The sequence below is a fragment of the Harpia harpyja genome, chromosome 10 (assembly GCF_026419915.1).
Source record: "Harpia harpyja isolate bHarHar1 chromosome 10, bHarHar1 primary haplotype, whole genome shotgun sequence".
NCBI lineage: Eukaryota > Metazoa > Chordata > Aves > Accipitriformes > Accipitridae > Harpia > Harpia harpyja.
Window position 1 is genome coordinate 9,040,174 of NC_068949.1, and position 22,461 is coordinate 9,062,634.

The 22,461-nt window shown below is 38.9% G+C and overlaps 1 protein-coding gene across 1 annotated transcript in view; it reads left to right on the forward strand.

The window, feature by feature from the left end:
* Positions 1 to 22,461, forward strand: part of PTEN (phosphatase and tensin homolog) — a 49,582-nt gene that overhangs the window by 7,881 nt on the left and 19,240 nt on the right. The window contains exons 2-5 of the mRNA XM_052798698.1: positions 8,240 to 8,324; positions 11,758 to 11,802; positions 16,933 to 16,976; positions 20,384 to 20,622. Of these exons, the coding sequence (XP_052654658.1) occupies positions 8,240 to 8,324; positions 11,758 to 11,802; positions 16,933 to 16,976; positions 20,384 to 20,622 (413 nt within the window). The remainder of the gene's footprint in view (positions 1 to 8,239; positions 8,325 to 11,757; positions 11,803 to 16,932; positions 16,977 to 20,383; positions 20,623 to 22,461) is intronic.

Below are 22,461 nucleotides of genomic sequence, written 5' to 3' on the forward strand. Positions count from 1 at the left end.
ATAAATTCATACAAATCCTAGTTTTTGTAGCTTATAAAGTAGTAGTTTTATAAAGCTTTTTAGTGTGACATTTGTCCTGCAGCCTGATAGCTATTTGAAATTCTCTTGTCTCTGAAAGTTTTGGATGTCCTTTCAGACTTGCAGAAAGTTGAGACTGAGCCATTTTTCACTTCCTGTCAGTAAATATCAAAGTAGTGATTCTATGTGCTGACTTCTTTTTAATGAATAAAATTCTTGTATTTTTCTGTGGGTGTTTGAGGTTAGGATATGCTTAAGTACACACTGGTGCTTCTTTAAAGGAGATCCTGCAAAGTGTGGTAGTGTGCTGAGAACACGTACCAGGGAGGTCCTGTACTCTGCCTTGAAAGCATTCATGTTGAATTTGGTTTGTGGGTTAAAATAGGTAAATTTGTCACTTCAGGGATCTCGGACTGAGATGTGACAGTCAAGCTTCTCATATACGTTGCCTCCTACTGAGAAGATCCACTCGGCAGACACATTACCTTGAGGACAGCTGCTCAGCCTTGCACGTACTCTTGGCCTCGGGCTGCTGTGTGTTGCTGCAACTAGTTGGGATGCCAGGGTAGGCATGGTAAGATGGGATGTGACTTCTAAAGCGTGAGCAGAAACAAAAAGCCTTCTTAACGGGACCTCTGCACGTTTTCACATCTAGTAACTTGTTGGGATTGTAGGGTTTTGTTCAGTGTTGTAGACCTGGACTTGAAGTTGAGTAAGGAGTTGAGGCCCAATCTTTGACTCCTAAGCTGAAGAGTTCTTTCTATCAAATTTTATATGAATAATATAGTGTGCCGTTGCATCATTTGTTATGCTCCTGTTTGGTCTTGGCTTTTTCTTAATGGGAAGGGTAGCTTTTTTTGTGTCCTATAGTATCATCAGCTATTTTAGAGGGATTTGCAGCTCTTCAGAACAAGCTCATGTTTCCTTTACTATCTGCATGCTTTCCTATCTTTATTTGTGATTCCAAACTATGTTGAAATGGAAGTTTAAGGCATCTTTTTCTCAGTATTTCTCAGAACAAGCTCTTCTATAGAGAAGATGTCATCTTCTTTCATGCTTCTCTTTTACCATTTTTTGTATTTATGCTGTGAGGTTTATGAGGTTGATACCATGTTTTGCAAAAAAAAAAAAAAAATGCTGCCTGCTTATTATGTAGATTATGTGTGGGTTTTTTCCAATCTTCTTGACCCTATTAGCTGTTCAGCAAAGCCTCCATATGGCTTAGAGCTGCAGGACACATTTCATACACCTCACAGCTGAAGGGAGAGACTCTTGCTTTGGGAATACTTCCCAAGTGCAATATAGTAAGCAGGTCCAACAGCCCTGCTATGGGATGGAAGTGAGTTGAGGATATAGCTGGTTCCCGAGACAACCTGGCAGTATCATCTTCAAGCATCTTCTGATATATTTCTTGGCACTGCTGGAATTTGAGTTCCTCTCCAGACCTGTTGTCAGCCCCATGACCTCATCTGGACAGGTTTGCCTCCTGGAAACGAAGGAGCTGCAGTTTTGTTGCTCCTTGTCTAGGTTGCTGCATTTAAATTACAAGCTGAAAGATTAAAAAATAAAAAAAAAAGGGAAGGAAAAAAAAGGGTTGTAGTTGAAATACTGAGCATTAAGGGGTTAAATGCATTTCTTCTAAATCATAAAATGTTTCAGCCACATCTGAGTTGGTCTCTTTTCTTGTTCTTTAAGGCACAGATGGTAGAGTTGGCAAGTGCAGCTGGCTGGCTACAAGGAATCCTCCTTTGCTCTGAAGAACTTTCTTCCTGTTCATTTCCTCTATACTTCCTGATTATCCAGACTCATAGAAAAATAGTAAACTTATTTTGCGTTTCATGCTGGCTAATGAAAATGCCACCTATTTAAAAAAAGCCCAACAAAAGGTATGCATGTGTACAGGCTAAACAGTATACATTCTAGGAAACTTTTCTAGATTTGGCTGGGTATATTTTCCTATGTCTTTTTTTTAGGGATGCTGTCAAGAAAATGGCACTAATAAGAGCTTGGCCATTTGTCAGGACTCTTAAATCTGTTTGAGGATGGAGTGTGGACACTTCTCGTAACACTCCCCCTGTAGCTTCAGGCTGTCAAGCTGTTGAACAGCAAGAAGAGTTCTTTTTTTCTTGCTGTTGCTATATGGTTTTGTTTAAGCTGGAGTTAAAGGGCTTGAGGTTAGCACGCTAACATTTCATAGCTGGTAGGGCCAGATGCGCTGCTAGACCACGTTACATGGTTACTGAAGTCAAGAGTTCCTCAAAATTGCAGACAAATTGAGACAACAAAGCAACTTTCGGAGACTTCAAAGTCACGTTGTTTCTCTGCTCTTCAGTGTCACTATCAAATGGGACTTAGCAGTTGACAGCTTGGCCACCCAATACTAGAGGCTGGTTTCCTTTGCACTGTGGCTCTCCGCAGCCGGGAGGGTGATGGGTGATGCATAGTGGAGCAAAACTGGCAGCAGCTTGCACGTGAATGAGGAGTGGGCTGTTTAGGAGCAGATTAAAGCAAGTACATGCCTTGCTTGCCTGAACTGGAAGTGAAAATTTGCATTCCTGGCAGTTGTGAAGCTTTTTTCAGGCAATAGAGTCACCAATTTAAATCTGTTCTTTAAGTAAGATTCATATTCGGAAGCTGGAAACTGAGGGTCAGGAAAAATGGACTGTTGTCCTTTTGTTTGAAGGTGTCAGGTTCAGGATTTGCAGTAAGTTTTTTAGCTCCAAAGCATGACTTGAACAGTGACCATCATTCACAGCTTCAGGCGCACTCAGCTTGTTTTAAATTTCCTTTTTAAAGAAAGATGAAGTCTAATGCCTGGTAGGTCTTCCTGAAGCCTTTGGTTGTAAAGGGCTAATAGTTTTAAAGTTGTTTTTTATTTGCATTTTGATTTAAAATCTGTTGTCAGTATTGGGTTTAAAAAGTAAAGCTATATGTAAATTCTTAAGCACTGCATGCTCTAGCATGCTTATAAAATAGGAAGATTAGGTCATTTGCTTTCTGTTTTTCAGTTATAGCTGCCTTCATGAGCAGAGCGAGGATAAGGGATTAAATACTTTGTTTGAAACAGGACTTCATAAAATTACTTAGAAATTCTAGTGACTCACGTTCTAGATATTAATTGAGAATGTTGATCATTGCAAGAAAGACTAAGCTGTATATTTTTGCAGCTTTCTTGTGGCTGTTTAAGAACTTAAGAATTGGTAAATATTTTGGTATGCTTTTTTTGGCCACCTTCCATTATTAGGAAAAAAGCTGAATTTGTGAGCAGAATCAGTTATAGGACCAACATGAGTAATTTGTGTTTATATCTGTATGTATGTAAAATTTAAAGTGTATACTGCATATTCTTTAATTTGATCTTGGCATGATGTAAATATATAGACAGCTATTTTTGAAAATGATTATAACTGCTGATTTGCATAATGATACAGGATTTTTCTCATAGCAACTGGAAAGACTGTCGTCTTTAGCATGTGGGAATGATTTCAGGCTTTAAGAACAGTGTTTTGTTAAGTCTATGAACAGCATTAGAGCAGAGGTGTTTCTGAAGTGGCGTATGGATTATTTGCTTTGGTATGTCTTCAGTACAGACAAAGCATTGCTTTTTCATTGTGGCATTTGGTAACTTAGCAAATGATTGGTTGCTTTCATTTTAAGGTTCCTTGGGTATAGAGTAGTGTTGTCTTCGTTCATTTGAAAGCTGAAGTTTGGTAGTTAGTAAGAAGTATGAATTTGAGTAGAGGATGGCATTTTAGAGTTTTGCTGCTGTGTATCACGAGTGTCTTGTATTTTTTTGTATTGTAATTGCTAACTAAAATCCCAGCCTCCACGTTTACAAGATTGAGAAAGGAATGAGTGCTTTAAAAACTGTTGAAACCATTTCTGAGAATGGGTTTCTTAGGGAAGAGCTACCTTGGCAAAACGTGGCAGGGTTTATTTTATGTTTTTTTAGAAAGCCCATTTCAAATTTTGGTAGTTATGACAGTTTGGTTAACTTTGTTTTACCTGTGTTGTAGAACTGCCTCAATAAATGGCTGAGGCTTTTTCCATTTTCATTTGCCTGTCTAAAAAAAAAAAAAGCTTGGAATCGATAATGAACTGGTTGCGTGTTTTAAGTCATCAGTTCTTCCAGATTTCTAAAATTATCAGTATCATCACCAATTTCATGATGACTCAGAATTCTTGCTTTGAATGTAAGCCCAGCTTCCAAGCTCCTTTGTAAGAAATCTTGTCTTGGTAGCAAATATCTTAATTTCAGCTTTGGAAATCATTGTTAAATTAACTGAGGTGTGAAAAGTGGTGTCTGAGCTGTTGAGCACGGCTGGTGATAAAAGAACTTGCTGAAGATGATGCTCAGTGGACAGTTGCTCCCTTAACTGGCTCGGCTCTGTACCCTTCCATGCAGTGATCACAGGCTGTCCCTGAGGAGGACTGTTTCGTTCCCCAGCATCAGGGAAAAAGCAAGCTAGTACCAATGCTGTAACAACCATCCCCTTCACTTGCTGCAGATCTTGGGACATCTTTTTGCAGGAGAGGAAAGGGTGAAAGAGCTTGGTTTTCATGGCAGCTTTTTCAATTAAGTGATGAAACTGCTATTTCTGCTCAGAGATTTAGATCATCTGTACAAACAGCAACAGCACTTCCACTCTGTTCTTCCATCTTACGTTGCTCCTTAAAGCAAAAGGCGTTCTTCAGTTGCTTGAACCAACAAAAGTTTCAAAGCAATGTGCTTCTTCAGCATGCTTGTCAGGAGCATATATGAAAAAGACATAAATAATCTTCACCAGCAATATGAATGCGTTTGTCATAGTTGTTGCTTGCTTTCGTTTGGAGCAGGTGAAGCCTGCCGCCTCACACGGGTGCTGTGGAAGGGTGTCGTTTGCTTGCTGGGGCTGGTGTCCTTTAACACCAGGTCTGTTGCAGACAGGAGAGTGAGTCAGCAGTGGCGTGTGAATTGCATTCCAGTCTAGTACTTTGAGATAATAAGTAAGGTACTTCAGGACGATTATATTTAGGTGGGGGAGAAATTGTCTTGCCTGTTTAAAACAACAATCATGTTTTTCTGAAAACAGCCTCCCCCCCTCCCAGGCTTACTGTTGAATATTTGTTTTTCAGCAACACTTCAGTTTTTGTGCTATCAGGATGCAAAACCCCAGAGCATACACCACTTTTATTAAATCAGCATGAGTAAATTGATTCATACTCCCTGCTCCCCCCCCCCCCCCCCCCCCCAGCCCTTTGAAGTCTTTTTCCATTTTTTTGCTTACTGGCATATTGTGGAACACTTTTTGCAATACCAGCTCTGGGTTTAAAAATGCACCTGTAATGATGCACGGGTTAAGCTTAAGCATTCAATTCTGCTGGTTTGCTCCTATTTAAAAGAAGAAATGCATGCGAGCTGTGCATGTACTGCTCATGCATTGCCCTTGAGGAGCAAGGGAGGGGAGAGCGGTCACATGAGATGCGGGAGCCAAAAGGGGATTGCACTTTCCGAAAGCGTGAGACTGCCCCCATTATTTTGGAAATTTTTATCTCTCTCTGCCTGCGTGTTTTGAGGCTTTGGTGTTTGGACAAGTCTGTGAGCCTGCAAACTGGAAACGCTGCTGTTAAGATGTTCTGTTCCCTTCACTTGGGGTGTCTGTCTGCTTCGCTTCCATCTTGCACCAGCTGGGAATCCTGGAAAGTATCTTGTTTCTTAGCCTCTTGGAGAGGAAAAGCCAACAGCAGAAGAAAAGCATCTGAACATAAACTGCAGGCTGAAACGTGTGAAAAAGATGTGTAGTAAAGCTCACGATTGCAAATAGAAATTTGCAAAGTTACGTGGTAATTTGGTGAAGTTTGGGCATCTGTCTCACGGGTGATACTGTAGTTGAAACTGAGTTTTATTTTGATGTGATATGTCAGAATGAATTTATTTTACCCCTGTTGCTAACATGAATGCTTGTCTTCTATGGAGAAATGCTGTGGAAAGCAGGCTAATATACTGGATTATTTTGCTATGGTAATTCATATAGCCCTGCTGCTCAGAGCAGGACACAAAAGGAGGTGCTTTTGAGTATAAATGCTAGAACTAGCAGTAGGTAGAAATCAGGTTAAAATCAGGAACAAGGATGGAGTGATGGATTGTGCTAGGTGAAAGGAAATTCACTATTAACAGGCTTACAGCAGGTGCACGTGATTTATAACCAGTTTCTTTTGCTTATGGCAAGTAGTAACTGATAAAATAGTAAATACATTGCTAATTATATAGTGCCTTTTGTTAGTTAAAGAGGTGTGGACTGCTTGCGGAGTAAAATACATTGAGTGAAGTTCAAAGTTTGATTTATGTGATTTGATAGTATCTGAAGTTATGACAAGCTCTGAAAGTTAGGCAACTTTTTTTTTTTTCAAGATAAGCTTTTTTTACGGTTTGTGCAAGTGCAGAATAAATTGGAAACCAGACACGAACTCCTTTCAGTGTCTGTATTTAAGGCAGCTATAGATATTTATTTGGATTTCTCAAAAGCTTTCATATTTTTCTCATTGTCTGCATAAATCATCTTTTGGATAGTCCAAGCAAACCAATATCTATTAATACTTGGATTTAAACATAGTAAATGCTAATACTTTTTTTGAGAGTAGAAAACATTATTTCCGTGTATTCAGTTCTTCATGTTTTTCTTAAGTCTTCTAGTTAACTGTGTAAATGCAGAACTTTGTCCATGCTGGTTCCATGTGAGTACTTAGGCTTGTGGGAATCCTGCAAGGATGGAGTAAAGTAGTTTGTATCCTACTTCAGGCTTTTCTTTGTGTACAAGTAACTGGAATATTAGTATCTTGGAAGCTGCTACAATGTCTTCCATTCTGATGATTACTCTTTGGAGCTTTGTTGTATTTTAACCATAAAAATAAAAGTGATTCTTACAATTGTGGAATAATTTAGGTTGAAAGGGACGTCTAGAAACCACATGTTTCAGCCCCCTTGTTTAAAGCAGGACCCACTTCAACCATACCATGCTTTGTTCTTATTCCTTCTAAAATTAGTTTGAGGAGGAGTATGGTAATGTGGTAGGGTATGGTCTGTTTTCGAGCTGCTAGTTTCATTTCTGTTTTGCTTTTCAGTGAAGCTTCTTCACTACATTATCATTTCTAATAATGTTTAAACCTTGGGAGTACTTTCTTTTCTTGAGTTCTGTTTAAAAAGAAAAATAATCCGTATATCATTACACCACCAGGAAAATAAATACCAGTAATTTTCTAGCAATTTGTTGTGAATTTTTTACATCGGCTCTAGATGTAAACTTACAATTTTCCTATTTGGCCTTTTTCCTTAGTGCTAATTTGTTTTTGCTAAGAGGTATTTTTCCTAAGTTCTTTATCTCAGGTTGCTTTTGGCAAGTGAATTACAGGTAGTTCAGAATAAGAAACTAGAATATTTTTCCAGAAGTGGGGAATTGTTTTTTTAATAAACAAGATACATAATCTTTTCACATCTGTATGTTCCCATCTATTACAATATCTTACATTTAGGCATTCAAAGCTGCCGTAGCAGCTGCTATAGTGGTCTGTTATGTAGAAATCATGGGAAGTGATAAAAACATTAGTGTTTCTGTAGCCTTGCCAGGGCTTACATGCCTGAAATGCACTTTTTTGTTTGTTCTGCTGTTTTGCATGGTATACCTATTCTGGCATCGCTGGGGACTTGGACATGGGTTTTAATTTGGAACATCTTGCAGCTTAGTCACACAAGACTATTTTAATAGTTTCCCATTGAATTTAATATGCCACTCAAACTGTAGACAAGACCAGTATGTAGCATCTATGTGATACTAGGGAGATGATGTACAATAGAAGTGGATTACTTGACTCTTGCTTTTCTAGTGGATTGCCTTCCTAATGGATGTTAACCAACAGCTGTCCAATAGCATAGACTTCTAATAAGTTACCTGTTTGACATGTAAGAAAATTTCTGTTATAGTGGCTGTGGTCAAAGTACTGTGTTTTCAAAAGTTTCTCTCCGGATTTCCCTGCCTTCTCCCCCCCCCCCCCCCATCTTTTTCTCAGCTCTTTTTGGAAAAGATCCCTTATTACTGCATATATAAAGCTGAATTGTTAGCATATGGGAGTCGGTTGGAGTTGTTGCTCTGACTTTGGTAGAGTTAAACATTTGATTAATGTCCATTTAATGCTATTGTAGAAACTTCGCATCCTTTACAAATGTTTCCATAACTTGCATATTCAGATATTTATCCAAACATAATTGCTATGGGTTTTCCTGCGGAGAGGCTTGAAGGAGTATACCGGAACAACATTGATGATGTAGTAAGGTAAGGCTTTATTTTCTTTTCCTTAACTTATTCTTGTAAATCTTAAGTATCCTTTTCTGCACTCATTTATGTTCTGCTAAGGAAAGGATGCGTGTTCTGACTCATAGAATTCAAGATGCAAGATTTTGCATCTTGTGGATGTTGCCGTATTAGCTTTTCTGAAAAATGTTGGAAACAACGAAAATGATATTTTCGGGAATTTTAGACCAGACTGCTGTTCTGGGTTGATCTCAAATGCATGTATTCTGCTTTATAGTGTGAAAAATTGACTTCAGTAAATTGCGTTGGAGTAAAAGGAGGTTCTTTGCTTTTAGAAAGATGTCAGTCCATGCCTCTACTCACAGTGCTGAGAGTTTCCTCAGCTGATGGCATTTCAGAATATGTTTGTCCATATCCTTTCTTCAATCAATAAATGAAGTGCTTGATAAGTTAATTTTGATTTAAAGTAGTAAATCAAAAGGCTTTTACATCTGGCTGTGTTCAATAATTGCAGATGAGGAGAAAAATCAGCTAAAATTCATTATTGCTGGTGATGCTTTATAGCACATTTCGTAAAAAAACCTACAGGTTGTCATTTTTAACATCAAATAAAGTTATCTACTCTGAACTGCTGGATACAACTGGGGGAGGTGTACTTGGTGTTTCAGGAGCATCGTTGTAATTTGTTTAGTCAAAACCCTGCCTGGAGAATGTAGTGTGAGAGGTTGCATTAAAAACTGAATACTTGGCAGAAGCTGCCAAATGTTAATGTTTTTAGGATCCCGAGTTCTGATTTTTTTAAGTCATGCATGGTGCTTTTGAGATCTTGGGCATCTGAGGTCAGAAGTTCAGTAGCTCTCCAAGAGACTTGATGTTTGGGGATGGGGCTATAATGCAGTAAGGGGCATGGTTATGCAGTGAAGTTAGAAGTAGGTATATCTGGACAAGAAGGTGCTGCTCCCAGGCTAGAGATGCCACAGAAGTTTCTCATAATCACTGGCAGGCAGAATTAGCGCTGCTTGAATGTCACTGGTAATTGTTTGCATCCAGGTTTGTACAGAAGTGAGTTGAGACAGCTCCTCAGTTCCCACACTGGGAGGAATTGTAACCCTCAACTGAGAATCAGTCGTCTGGAGGTAGCGACTTCCCTGCACAGCTGTGCTTAGCTTCAGATGAGTTCAAGGGGGTTTTGTTTTTGCATATTTAACCATTGTGACGAAGCTCGCTATCCACAAATAGTACTGAAAATGTCAGAGGCTGGATTTGACCAGGCTTGCTGAAGCGACCTTGTTCTGTCACGTGGTAGTGAGAAATCACTTTTCCAGAGCTGGTCCTATCAGTGAGGTTCAGCATACCAATCTGTAAATACTCTTGCAGAGTGTGTATGTCTCTGCTAGAATTAACAGAGGCGTGAAGTTGTGTTTTCTAATCGTATCATTGCACACAGCTTGCACACAAGAAAAAGCTTTTGCTGTCCTTTTGGGACAGTTACGGGCTCCCCCACAAACTCAAATCTTTCTTTACCAGCAGTCAGAGCCACCTTTTCATTAAGTTGATGTGGGCATTACATCTGCTACTTGAAATATGTGGTCCCTGATGGACTCCACCTTTGGAAATTGTAATGGGCAAAGTCTGGACTTGGAATAAATGACATGGGAATAATCCAAATCAATAGTAATAGGCAGTAGTCTTTGAAGGCCCTCTTCCATTCACAGCATTGATTTCAGTTGCTCCTGTATGAAGGAAAATATATTTTATAGGTTAAGTATGTAGATATGTGTAAATTAGGCTTTTGAAGGGGAGTGACTATATAATTATTAAGTTGTCCATAAACACTCTGATCAAAAGGAGTAGTGATCACCTAAAAGTGTAATCAACCAAATTAGGATATGGACAGATGCAGATAAACTGGCTGTAGGGAACTGGATGCTAAAGTAGCGTTATATTTGTTGCCCCCTATTTTTAAACGAGAATAATGCACAAAATGTGATCATGCAGCATTCTGCATGTTGCAATCAGCAAGTCCTCATCTGCTCCTGTCGTCTTTTTATTGTGGAATTTTTTTCCAAGAGCCTTTTATGCAGAAGTTCAATGTGTTTGAGCTCTGGAGCAATTGGTATTGAGCCAGGATACGCCAGTGAGCTTTTTCTGAATATCTGGTATCCTGACAAATTTAATGCTAATACTGTATGAGAAGTATGACCTGGACTGCTGGCTGTCTCCTGCGACTGAGGCTTTGAGAGGTTTTGGATGGAATTTTGTCCTTAGAAAAATACTTCCGTGAAAGCTTATACTCAGCTTTGTGGATATTACTGGCAGAAGCGGAGTCAGCTATCCTTGCTCTCCAGTGTGTTTTAAATAAGCGGGGACATCTCCTGAAACAAATCGCCATGTCCACCATCTTCTTTAATCTCTCAAAGTCTGCCAACAGGGACGCCAGTGGGAGTCATGAAATATTTTTGCCGATGAAATTGGAATCTTGTACTCAATGCTGCACAAGGAGCGTTCACATCTGTTCTTATTTTAACACATTGGTTTAACCACAGAGTTCTTCTAGGTTCTTCTGGAATATTATGACCGATAACCAGAGCTTGTTTTTGCTTGAGCTTTCCAGGATTTTAGCAGCTAGTGTTTCTTTTCAATTTGAACAGCATGTTCTGTCATGGCTAATTAAATTCCTTCTGGCTGATGTGCAGATACACACTGTTGATGATGTTAAGTGTAAACATTTGTATGTTATTTCTTCTTGAACATTGCCAGGTGACACATCATATATAATCATGGCAATTTTGATGAATCATGTTTGCAGTTTGGCTCTCTGAGGCTTGTATGGGAAGTTTTTGTTACAAAGTGAGCATGAAAATGAAATAGTATAGTGGTCTTCCTCTTCTTTTCTGAACCCAGAATGTCATTGGGCACTGTCCTCAGACTTCAGTGGCAAATAATGGCCATTTTAAAAACCTGGAGTTAAAATAAATTATTCTGGCTGTTATAACTGGAATATGGAAGTTATTTTGACTGCTTTTTTTTCATTGGAATTACCACTGTGGCAAAACATTTTGTGTAGATGATTAAATTGGAAGTAAGTGTTTACAGATACCTTATGTAATCAATGCTTTCTGTTTTAAAAAGAAACAACCCTTCCTTAGCTTAATATATTGATGTACAGGTATCTTAGACATCAGTGCAGATTGGTCCATACAATAAATATTTCAGTTGCAGATCAGATCTTGGTCTCCTCAGTTGCATAAGTAGTCTTACTCATATGACTGGATTATTTGTATGAGTGAGGTTTGCAACACGCTGCCTCTTTGACTTTGAGGCACTGCAGGGCCAGCTGGGACTTGGAATGCAGAACTGCACATGCTGGATGGTGCTTTAATGATGCTGCAAATTAAGGTCAACATTATTGCAATGTGTATTAATACATGCCTTTTTTTTTTTTCTACTTAAGGTTTTTGGATTCAAAGCATAAAAACCATTACAAGATATACAATCTGTAAGTATACTCTTATAGATGTATTTTCCAAAATAATGAGTTCTAAAAATAGCTTATGAGTGAAAGTGGTTTGTTGCTGTACTGAAGCAGAGCTAGAGATGTTTTGCATGTTTCTTACAACAATTAAGCCTGATTGAGAGCACTGTTACTTCATTTAGTGGAGCTGAGTGAGGTTAAGTGAAATGCTGGTGTGTATTCCTATTACTTGAATGCTTTTAAATGACTTGGCATCTAGCCCATCTGGAGCTTCTACCATGTGATTAAAAAGTGAAAACTAATTCACAGCAGGCTTTCTGCTAATGTATTAATGTCTGCAGTGAAGAATTTGCCAAATGAGTATTTTCCTGTTTTTTTTCTTTTTTTTTTTAATTGAACTGTATAGGTACCCAGGTTCTGTTTGCTTCCTCACTCTTCTTGACTGTCCCTGTTTATTACTTTGAAAAATCTATTGCAGCAATTGGTAATGTGATGGTTTCTCCCTTTTGTAAGTGTAATGTTTTCCTCTGAAAATTTAGTTATGCAGAAAGCTGTTCTTGTTACAGAAGGGATTTTTGTTGTTGTTGTTGTTCCTTGGTCATCTTTATATGTTAACTTAGGTTAATTTCATTTATATAAATGATTTGGTGATGTCAGCTGATGCTGAAGAGTAGGTCGTGGTTTTCCTACCCCTCATTTTTTCCCCTGAAATCTAAGTTGAATATTTATTGATTCTCTGAGCTGTTAAGGCTTTATTTTTATAAAAAATGAATAAGTTTATAAATATCTGCAATTAATGGAAAAATTACTGTAGTATGGAAATCCAGGCAATGCATTACATGGTAATCTGTTGGTCATTAAAAGTAAGTATTTAAATATGCCTCTAAATTAGCTGAAGGATTGTGCATCAAGCAACTCTGTTTCCTGATGTTGGAGCAAAGTGATATTAGAAGCTGAGAAGTTGTATACTGGCTATTGAAGTTGTCTGTAAAGCCTGGGGTAGGATAGGACAGAAAAAGATATGCAAATAAAATATGCATTAAAATAAACTCATTGGACACTTTTCATACAGTTCAGTAACAAAATTATTTTCTCCAGTGTAGAAGCTCTCCAGAACGTTAGCCTTTTAATAATTATGGGTGGAAAGGACAGTGCTTCCTAGAATAGCTGATAGCTCCTTCTGCATGTAGGTGCAGCTCCCTAAGGGGTAACTTTCTGGATATCTTCCTTTGAAGTCGGGAGCTCAGTGCCAGAGATTTGTATCATGTAAAATCTAACTACTGTGGTTTTATTAGACCCTCCCCGAAGCCTCCTGACAGCCTCTGCTTGGTTTGGGGAGCAAAGCAGAACAGGACAGATAAAACTTAATTTCTTCCTGCTTCTTTGGGCTGAGTTCAGCTGTCAGCTTCTGTGAAGTGTGGCTCTGGTATCACTTACAAGATCAGGGTTTGCTGAGCCGCCTGATACTGAACTTGTTTCAAATTGGCTTGAGAGGTGACAGGTAAAAACAATAGTGTAATGCTGTGTGTAAACTTATAGGGTTGGTCAGACAGTAAGAGTTTAGTAAGACTTCTGTGCATCTTAGCAAGTAGCTCCTCAGGGAGGTGGTGCTTGAAAAGTTTCCACTTCGCTGTGTGCTAGCAACCTCATTTTACTTTAGAAAAAAGCAAAAACCAATCCCCCAACCCTACGCAGGAACAACTTTAAAGTTTTTAAGTGAGAAGAGCTGTGATGGGACAAATGCTTTTGACATTTACGTTGCTGATACACGTGTTTTCAACTGTAGAAAGAACTTGTCCAGGTGTGCCAAAGGTTTTTGTCTTTAAGTTCTTCACATAAAAATTTCAACTTTTCAGTTTTTGGTGCAAGAACCCCCCATCGATTTTCCTTGTTGCCAACTTCAAAAAAACCGAAAGTGAAACTTCCTAAAATCACTATATTCACCCTCAGATGAAAACTTCTGCAGAGTAAAACATCCTTTTAAATTGTGCAGGTTTTCTTCTTCCCCAAAACATGGATCAATTGCAAATGAAGATTCAAGTGATTACTGCACAGCTTGGAAAGCATAGCTTTTAAACTGTACATCTCTGGCTAGAGAGCCCAGGTTATCTCTATGCAGGCAAAATTTATACACACGTTAAGTACATAAATGCCACTAGGTGAATTGTTGCAATGTTTGGTCATGAGCTGGGAAGAAATTGCAGTCTTCAGGTATTTCCGAGAACAGTGTCTCTTTAGATTAAGCTGATCCTTTGTAAATAATCAACCTATTGTCTGTGTTTCAAAGAAGGAGTTGGGAGTTCAGAGGAGTTATGTGATTATATTCAGAATTACTTCAAACACTGTCATGGGGTTTGAGTTTCCTTAAGGTAGCTGTTATTTGAAGTTGGTGATAATGTGTGTATTGAGCAGTTTTATTTAAAAGGATTTAGAGAGAATTTTCTGAACTGATGGTTAAATGATGTCAGCTATGCCTCATCCTTGCATCTTGGCTTTTAACTTGCCAGTGAATGCTTGAGCAATCAGTTTCATTTTGTTTCTTGTTTGTGTTGGTTTTCTCATGTGTTCCTTTAACCCTTTGCTATTTCTTCAGTATTCTTTATTTTAACATGTTCTTCTACTTTCATCTCCTAACTTCAAATTGTTACCTCCCCTATTGTAATAATCTCCATCTTCTCCAGTATATTTCTTTTATCTGTCATACAGACAGATAGTTAAAGGAAGGAGCTGTAATGATAAATGTGGATTTTATGTGCATACTTTCTGTACCTCTGTGTACATGGGGTTGGGCTTTGGTATGGGCTGCCATATTTTTGGTAGCCTATAGTCCTGTCCTCAGTGGGATCACGGTTATGATCAGAAAGGTGCCAGGCTGGCAGCATGTAGGATCTGGGTTGCTTTAAACTCGCTTTAAGCATAAGGAAGACTGCAAGAACCATGCCAACCCAATCCCCACCCCCCAAAATCCAAGAAAATGTTCAGGTTTCATCTGGAGATCTGACTGTATTACAAGTCTAATAGTATTTAAAAACCCCCAAATGCATTTGAAATGCTAAGCAATGGAAGCATCCCCCAAAGTTTGTGTTGGTGGGTTCTCTGCTGCAGATACCTATGTGTTTTGTGTAATGAAATGGCAGTGTATTTTGTACAGCCGTGTCTGGAGCTCTGCATTTGTTGTGTACAGCTCCCATTAGAGGGCATAAAGAGTGACATGGCTATGTTCTGTGCTCAGTTTCTATCCTTGGTATCAACAAAACTATTTTTTATCCCTTATGGTGTTCTACTTGATACTCTGTCAAACTTCAAAATTTGAGGGCTTTTTTTCCCATATGTGGGTTTTCAAAACATAAAAAAAAAATTTTTAAAGACTTTCATCTCTTACTACCCCTTTGAACCAGATGTTTCTTTAAAGGAACAAGGAGACTTTTTTGGATAAGATGCTTTGTGTTAGCTGTTTTGGTTCCTAGCAGGCTCAGCTTCCAAAGTTCAGATGCCGACTAGCTTGTAACAGGCTTTGTCTGGCATGGCTGACAGCTGCTCCAGGTGTGGTGACTCCATCTTGAGTGGACTTACTGTGTCTAACCTTTCTTCTCAAAGGCTCAAGTGCAGATAATGGTTTTTTGAGTCCCATCTGGCAGGTTAACCTGTGCCATATCACTTCTGACCCAGAGAAAGTGTCAGCAATGTGATCAGAGCTGTAAAAACTGCCAGACTTTTCCCTAGCAGAGGCTAGAGTTGAGAAGGCTCTAGAACTCAGAGAAAGGGAAGTGCTGAGTGCATGTGCAGCCCCAGCAGACCTGCCTCTGTCCCTGGTGTATGAGTCTCGTGGACAAAGGTCAGTGCAGCACATGCGAGGCTCCAGTTACGTGCAACAGTCATAACAAATAGGAGCCTAAAAGTTTGCTTGTCTGAAAGTGTCAAGTAAGCTCCATTTGGCTCCAAAGGCTGCAGTCATAACATACCTATTAAGAAAAGGTAAATTCATACCAGTCCTGAAACTGGTGTGGGTATTTGAACCCTATGAAGAGTACAGGTTATAATCAGAACACAAGATCTAGATGTGTTTTGTCAACTGAAATGACTCCAAATTGTTGTGTTTCAACCTGGAGTCCTGTTGTTTCGGGCAGGATTGTTCTCATTTTCCTTTCTGAACCGCATTTTCACTTGCATTGTGTAGGGGCACATCATTTTGCCTGCAGAGAGCAACTCCAAGGAAAGTTATGGAGGGCATCCACTTCTTGCCTTCTTGCCCCTCACCCCCAACATCTCATCTAGCTTGTTCCCTTACAGCATGCCATTTTGGCTGTATTGGAGCCCTACTGATTGAATTGTTTATATCTGGTTACTGATGTTTGTCCCTAGGCAAGTCATCCTGCAAGACTAATACACTGTGGTTTGCTGTGCTACTAGCTAGCTGGAGTGGATCTCTTGCAGAGAGGCGAGAGGGACATTGGTGCAACTCCAGAGTCTTCAGAAATGTGTCATTTTCCAGAGTCTGTGAGGGGAAAATTGGCTGACTGGCCTTTTGGGTTTTTTGAGTTCACCTAATTTCAAGAACAAATGCCAAGTTGGAGAGCAGTATCACAATCTCTGCTTGATACAAGTCTTCTCCATTATAATATTCAGTGGTGCTTTCAGTTGCCTGTGGTGGTCGTCTTGTGGTCCTGTAATTGGAGGAAGAATGCTTGCTTCGGTTGCGCTAGCTGAGGGTCCTTGAAATGTCCTTGTGGTCCCCATCACCCCTAGCACCCATGTTGTTGTTGAGGCATCTTGACATGTGTTTTGAGTTCAGAGTCAGTTGGATGAAGGTCATAGCTGTCTGCTCTTTATGTGTTTCTGTGGGAGCATAAAGCTGCTCAAGCGGCTGGAGCTGTTAATACTGCAGTGTTAAAAAGTAATAGTGTATTGCATTACTTGCGTGAATGTCTCCATTGAGAATCACACTGACTAAAACATGCTGATGGACTACAATTACCATAGGGTAAGTCATTGTTTTTCAGTAAAATAACTGATATTTTAGTGAGCAGCTTTATACATCTGCAACAAAACAGTTTTTCAGTATGTAAGCTCTAGCTATAGTTTTAAATCATAAACATGATGGGTATACATGATTTTCCCATGTTTCTTGAACCCTTGTCTATTTTTCTTTTTTAGATGTGCTGAAAGACATTATGACACCGCCAAATTTAACTGCAGAGGTATGTTTTTACTGCCTAGTATGTGTTCTCTTTAAATTTCAGTGTTTCTGAATGAAGGTATAAAGGAGGAGCTGATGAATAGTAATGTAGGAGATTTGGGCACAGGGAATGAATGTCAGATTGCTTCGAGTCATTGGAGAAACTTGCTATATTCTTGCTGCTTTCAATAAAGTATGTTCCTGATAGTTAACTAGATCAAGATTTAATAAGGCAATCAGAAGTCTACTGTTGCAAAAATTTTTGCGGAATGGGTTATATAAAAGTTTCTGTTCAATTCAGTGTGCAAACTTATTGTAGAATTTAGATGTGAAACTTAGAGAAGTCTGATTTTTATGCAGAAGTGTCACTTGGAATAAAAATGGAGAACACTTAAGCCAGTGTCAGTATTCATATAAAACAAGTTTTTGAAGATTTGGAACAAACCTACAGTTGCTTTAAAAAAAAAAAAATTAATTCCCATGTGGTGCCTCTTTGAGATGATTTGGTTCTTAGACACTTTGCAGAGCTACCAGAACTAATGGGGAAACTTTTAGGGGTTCCTTTTGATCAGATCCTTGGTGAGTGGAAAGTGATGTACCTGTTTTGTCAGTATTAACTCGCCAGGTAATAAATACAGATTTACCTTTATTCTTTGTGCAGAGAAACATCTCTGTGCACAGTAGTGGAGCTTGTAGTTCCTCTTCATGCAATGCTTCAGAATGCTGGGTAGATAAGGAGTCCTTGTGTGTACGTAATTGTAGGAGATGAATGCATTTTGACCTTACTGGCTAATACTACATCATAGCAAGGGCTCAACTTCTTTTTTTTTTTTATTGTTATTATTATCTTAAACCATCCTTCTAGTTATAAAGAGGGTGTTTAGAACATGACCAAAATGTAATTGGCTGCTTTAATGTGTGAATATAGAAGGACTGAAATTGTCATGTTGAAGTCATCTTCACTTCTGATTTCCTCTTACGATGTTGAATGACAGTGTTCTGAAACCTCACTCAATACATACAAGCCAGAAAAAAAGTATTTTAAGATCTGCTTGAGCTATACTTTGGGTAAGAGGAGAAAAGGCGTAAATGAAAAGGACGTGCTTCTAATATGTCCGGAACATATGCTTGCTTTAATTTATGCTTTTCATAACGGGGGTGCTCAGGTGCCTTCACTGTTAATCCTAATCCAAAATGTTGTTTGTGACAGCACCTTTCACAGCTCCTCTGCATAAACCAACACTGTTGTAGGGAGTTACATGTTGCATTTTTTTCTTTTCATCCCCAAATTAGTTACCTTAGATAACCAAATTGGTGACTCAGGACTTTCCTTAGCAGAGGAACAACAGTTCTACTCTAAAATCTTTTGAAGTGAATTAATTTCAAAGGGAACTTCTTATTTGTACACTTAGCATGAAACGCCGTAGTAGTTCATTATTCAACTTGGATGCTCTTGCATCAAATTCAAAACCAAATGTTGAAAACTCTTCATCTTCTTTGGACGCTAGCTTTCTGTCTAGGGTTTTTTGCAGTTTCCGAAGTACTTCTATGCTGGAAATTGCCTTCTGCTTTGCCACAGGCTTTCCTTTTTTTTTTTCTTTTTTTTTTCTTTTTTTTTTTTTTTCTCCTCCTTTGTGTGCTGAGAGATTTTTCTTGTAATGTCCCTGAGCTTGGAGAGAGTAATCAGAACAGTTCTCCATGCTGTGTGCTCCAGTGTTAGGAACCAAAATCTGTGGAGGATCTGCACGCTCCCATGGACCTGCTCGAGATTATACAGCTTAATGTTTCCTAAGGTTGCTTTCTGATTCTTAATCCCTTTGCACCATCACAGGGCACCCATTTAATCTGCTCCTCATTCCATCTTTGAAGAAAATACTCCAAGGTTTACCTTTGATCCCAAATCTTGGAGAGCATCTTCAGCATGCTGTTGCTACTTGGGATTTTTCAGGACTACTTTGTCTCTCCTTTTCAGGGGAACCTTACTGGATGTAGTTAAGATAGACTCAAAGTTGTATGGACAAATTCGCAGCATCTCCTAACAGCTTCTTTTCTTAGGGGTTTCTAAATAAATCCTTTCATTTACATCTGCTGCAAACAGTGACATCTCTAAGTTCACATAAAACGATCATTTGGGGAGTCTTTGGATCTTCCATGTGGAAGAATTTATTAGTGTGTGTTCATATTCGTTAACCTTTGCTGCTGCTTTAGCAAAGATTATTCAGTTTTTCAGGCTTCCCTATTTGGTCTTCTGGGAGATTAAGTGGGCGGTCTGTCCTGTGAGTGAATAAACTGTCCTTGCAGGTCCCTCTGAAAGGCTTTGGACTTATGCTCCAGTAATTTAGCTGTTCCATAACTTCATCCCTTACTTCTGCTCTTTAAGTCCTTGGGGATTCATCAAAAGGAGTCTTGTGTGTGACAAGGGGGTAGTACTTACGAAACGAATACAAACACTTGCCAAAAAATGAAATGTATTCATTTTTAGACCAGAAAAGGAGATGGTGTTTGTTTCTAGCTGAGAATTTTTAAGTGAAGCAGAGTTGTATTTGTAAGATAAAAAGTCTGTCGATCAAGAATTGGGGTGCACTTTATAAAGTCCTGTTCTCCTGACGAAACTAGTACAGCCCTATGTAATTCTGCCAGTTAGCATGGCATTGTCTGTCATCTTATCTGAGGTGTTAGAGGTTTGGGTGCTTGTCTCTGCTTATTGTGTATTTTTTGCTCTCTTGAGTTTTCTTTCATTTCCTGCATGCTCGCTTGAAATTCTTTCCATCTCTAGATGGAAAAAAGTGTTTGTGTGCGTGTTTATATTCATGTAAGAAAAAGGACAACTTCGTTCAGGGGTTTGACTTTAAAACCTAGAAGTATTGCAAGTGCCTTACATGACATTTCTTTTTCGATTACCATTTTTTAATATGGAAATCGCAGGGTTTTATTTCAAAACCCCTTTGAGCAAATTCTGAGAGTTTGTTCCCAATGTAGACCCAACTGTGCTCAGAATTTTTCAGCAAAATTCCTATTGTCTGGTCAGTGACTGCAGTCTGGCCCTGTTTTCTCTCAGCAGGTAGTCTAATTATTGCTAGACTAATGGGTTTTCACAAGGTTATTCTTTGTGCCAATGCACTCTTAAATTCTAGAAAATTTGTGATTTAAGATACAGAGTCTGTGCCACTCATTTCAGTAGCGGTGTGAAATAGTCTCTTCATGTAGCAGGATGCTTGCTTATGTATTACTAGAGAAATGTCTGCAATGCATATAATATACAGTACATTGCTGAATAGTATTGGAATAAAAAATTTACCTATCTATATGAAACACAGGGGGGTTTATTTAGAAAGTTAATTTTTTGCATGCTTGTCACAAAGTTGACCTGTCTAGTTGAGCTTGCTGTGATTTCCTTTTGAGATTTTGATAAATTACTTCTCATTGCAGTTGCACAGTACCCTTTTGAAGACCATAACCCACCACAGCTAGAGCTTATCAAACCTTTTTGTGAAGATCTTGACCAATGGCTAAGTGAAGATGACAATCATGTTGCAGCAATCCACTGTAAAGCTGGAAAGGGACGAACTGGTGTAATGATATGTGCATATTTGTTGCATCGAGGCAAGTTTTTAAAGGCTCAAGAAGCCCTAGATTTCTATGGGGAAGTAAGGACCAGAGACAAGAAGGTGAGCTATTTTCTGTTCTTCTGTTCTCCTACCTGTACATGCTTTTCCGGCTTGAGGTCGATTTGAATAGTCAAGCCCTTTAAGAAATACTTTCCATCAGTTGTGATATCTGGTTTGATTTTGCTTTAACATTATTGGATCAGTGCAGTTGTTCTAAATGAAAAAGCTTGCCTAAGCAGCACTAGCAATTAGTCACAACACTAAAACAATCTGGTTTTTCCATCTCTTGTTCAAGAAGATCTGGACAGTTTATTTTAAATAGCCTTTTAAATAGCATTCTGCTGTGTGTTGCATCAAATAGGCGGTTGATGAGTTCAGCATTTTCAGCCCAAATAAGAGGATTATTCTAGCTTGTTTTGCCTGAATGGATGAGTTGTTCATCTCCTCAGGTTCTCTTAACTTCTGTGGTGGTGTTTGGAGATGCATAGTCATTACAGTGCATGTTGCAGTTGAATATCCCTACTGGAAGAGTCTGTTGTTGGATGCCCCTTTTCAATAAAAGGGTAGTTAAGCCCAGACATTGGCTGCCTTGGAGCCTGCTTCATGAGGTGCTGCCATTTAGTTTCTTATACTTCTCCTGAGGAGAAATGGGAGGATCTCATTTCAGAGAAATGATGTTCATGGCTACAAGAGCTTTCTGTTAAGACCTTGTCAGTGGTACAGACAGACTTAGCAGTAACTGTATGTTGGACCTTTCTGGCATGGTTATGCCTCATTAATGGGAATTTAACCTCCTTATTTGAAATCTTCTCCAAATATAATAAGGTATGACTTGCAAGGTCACTTCAGCAGGCTTCCCTGCTCATCTTCCATCATTTCCTTGTGTATGTTAGTAGAGCAGCCCAGGGGGATCATCTTGGCAGGCCAGTTTCAGCCTACACAACTACAGAGCTCTCTGTGTTCCTGTAATATTTGCATGAAGTATTAATTTCACAGTGTGTACACCTCTAATAAGCAGAGCTTCATGTTTCAAGGCTCATGAGAGCAGAAGTGTCACATAAGGAATTCTAGAATTTGGCTGTTAATTCATTGGAAGGAGCAAATAACTTCTCAGTTCGCTCTCTTTACAAGATGGAGCTGTTATTCCATGTAACTGCTGAGAAGATAGTTGTGATATAATACTAATGCGGAGACAGTGTCAAGGTTTCCCATCAAAACTTTGTGGCTTTTGGTAAGAGTGCATGATAGTGAATAGGAATGAACTGTGTGATGAATAAACAGTGTAGATTATTCCTGCTGATAAAGATTATCTAAAGAGCCAGATAAAATATCATGAAAACTACAAAACTTAACAAATAGAGGGTGAAGCATGTTGTACCTGAGTTTCCCTTCTGTTAGAAGAGGGTAGTATTTCTGCACGTTAGTGTGTTGAGGGTAAGGTCAGTTAGGTGTTCATCGGTACCCCAGGCATGTTTGAGGTAACGGAGAACTTCATAAACAGGAATAGTGAGAGCCTTGTTTAGCTTCAGTGTAAATATTGCCTGTAACCAGCAACTTTGTTTTGGTTTTTGATGTCTCTACTGAAGAGTTGGTTTTGGTTTGGTTTTTTTTTTCCCCCAGCACCACTTGAGCATGGTTATCTTTATGTGGACAGTGGGCAGCATGTGATTCACATAATCCTTAAAGTAGTGTTTATAAACAGGTATTCTAGTGCAGGTTCTAGGAGTGTTTTCTTTCCTTGTGGCCCATATTTCAGTGTTATATGTCAAGTGCTGCTTTCTGATCTGACCCTTCACCACACCTTTATATAATTGAATTCCTGAACTCAAAGTAATTGAGGCATCCAAAGAGCTGTTAGGACCTAGAGACGGGAAAATGCCTTTTTTTGTTGTTGTTTTG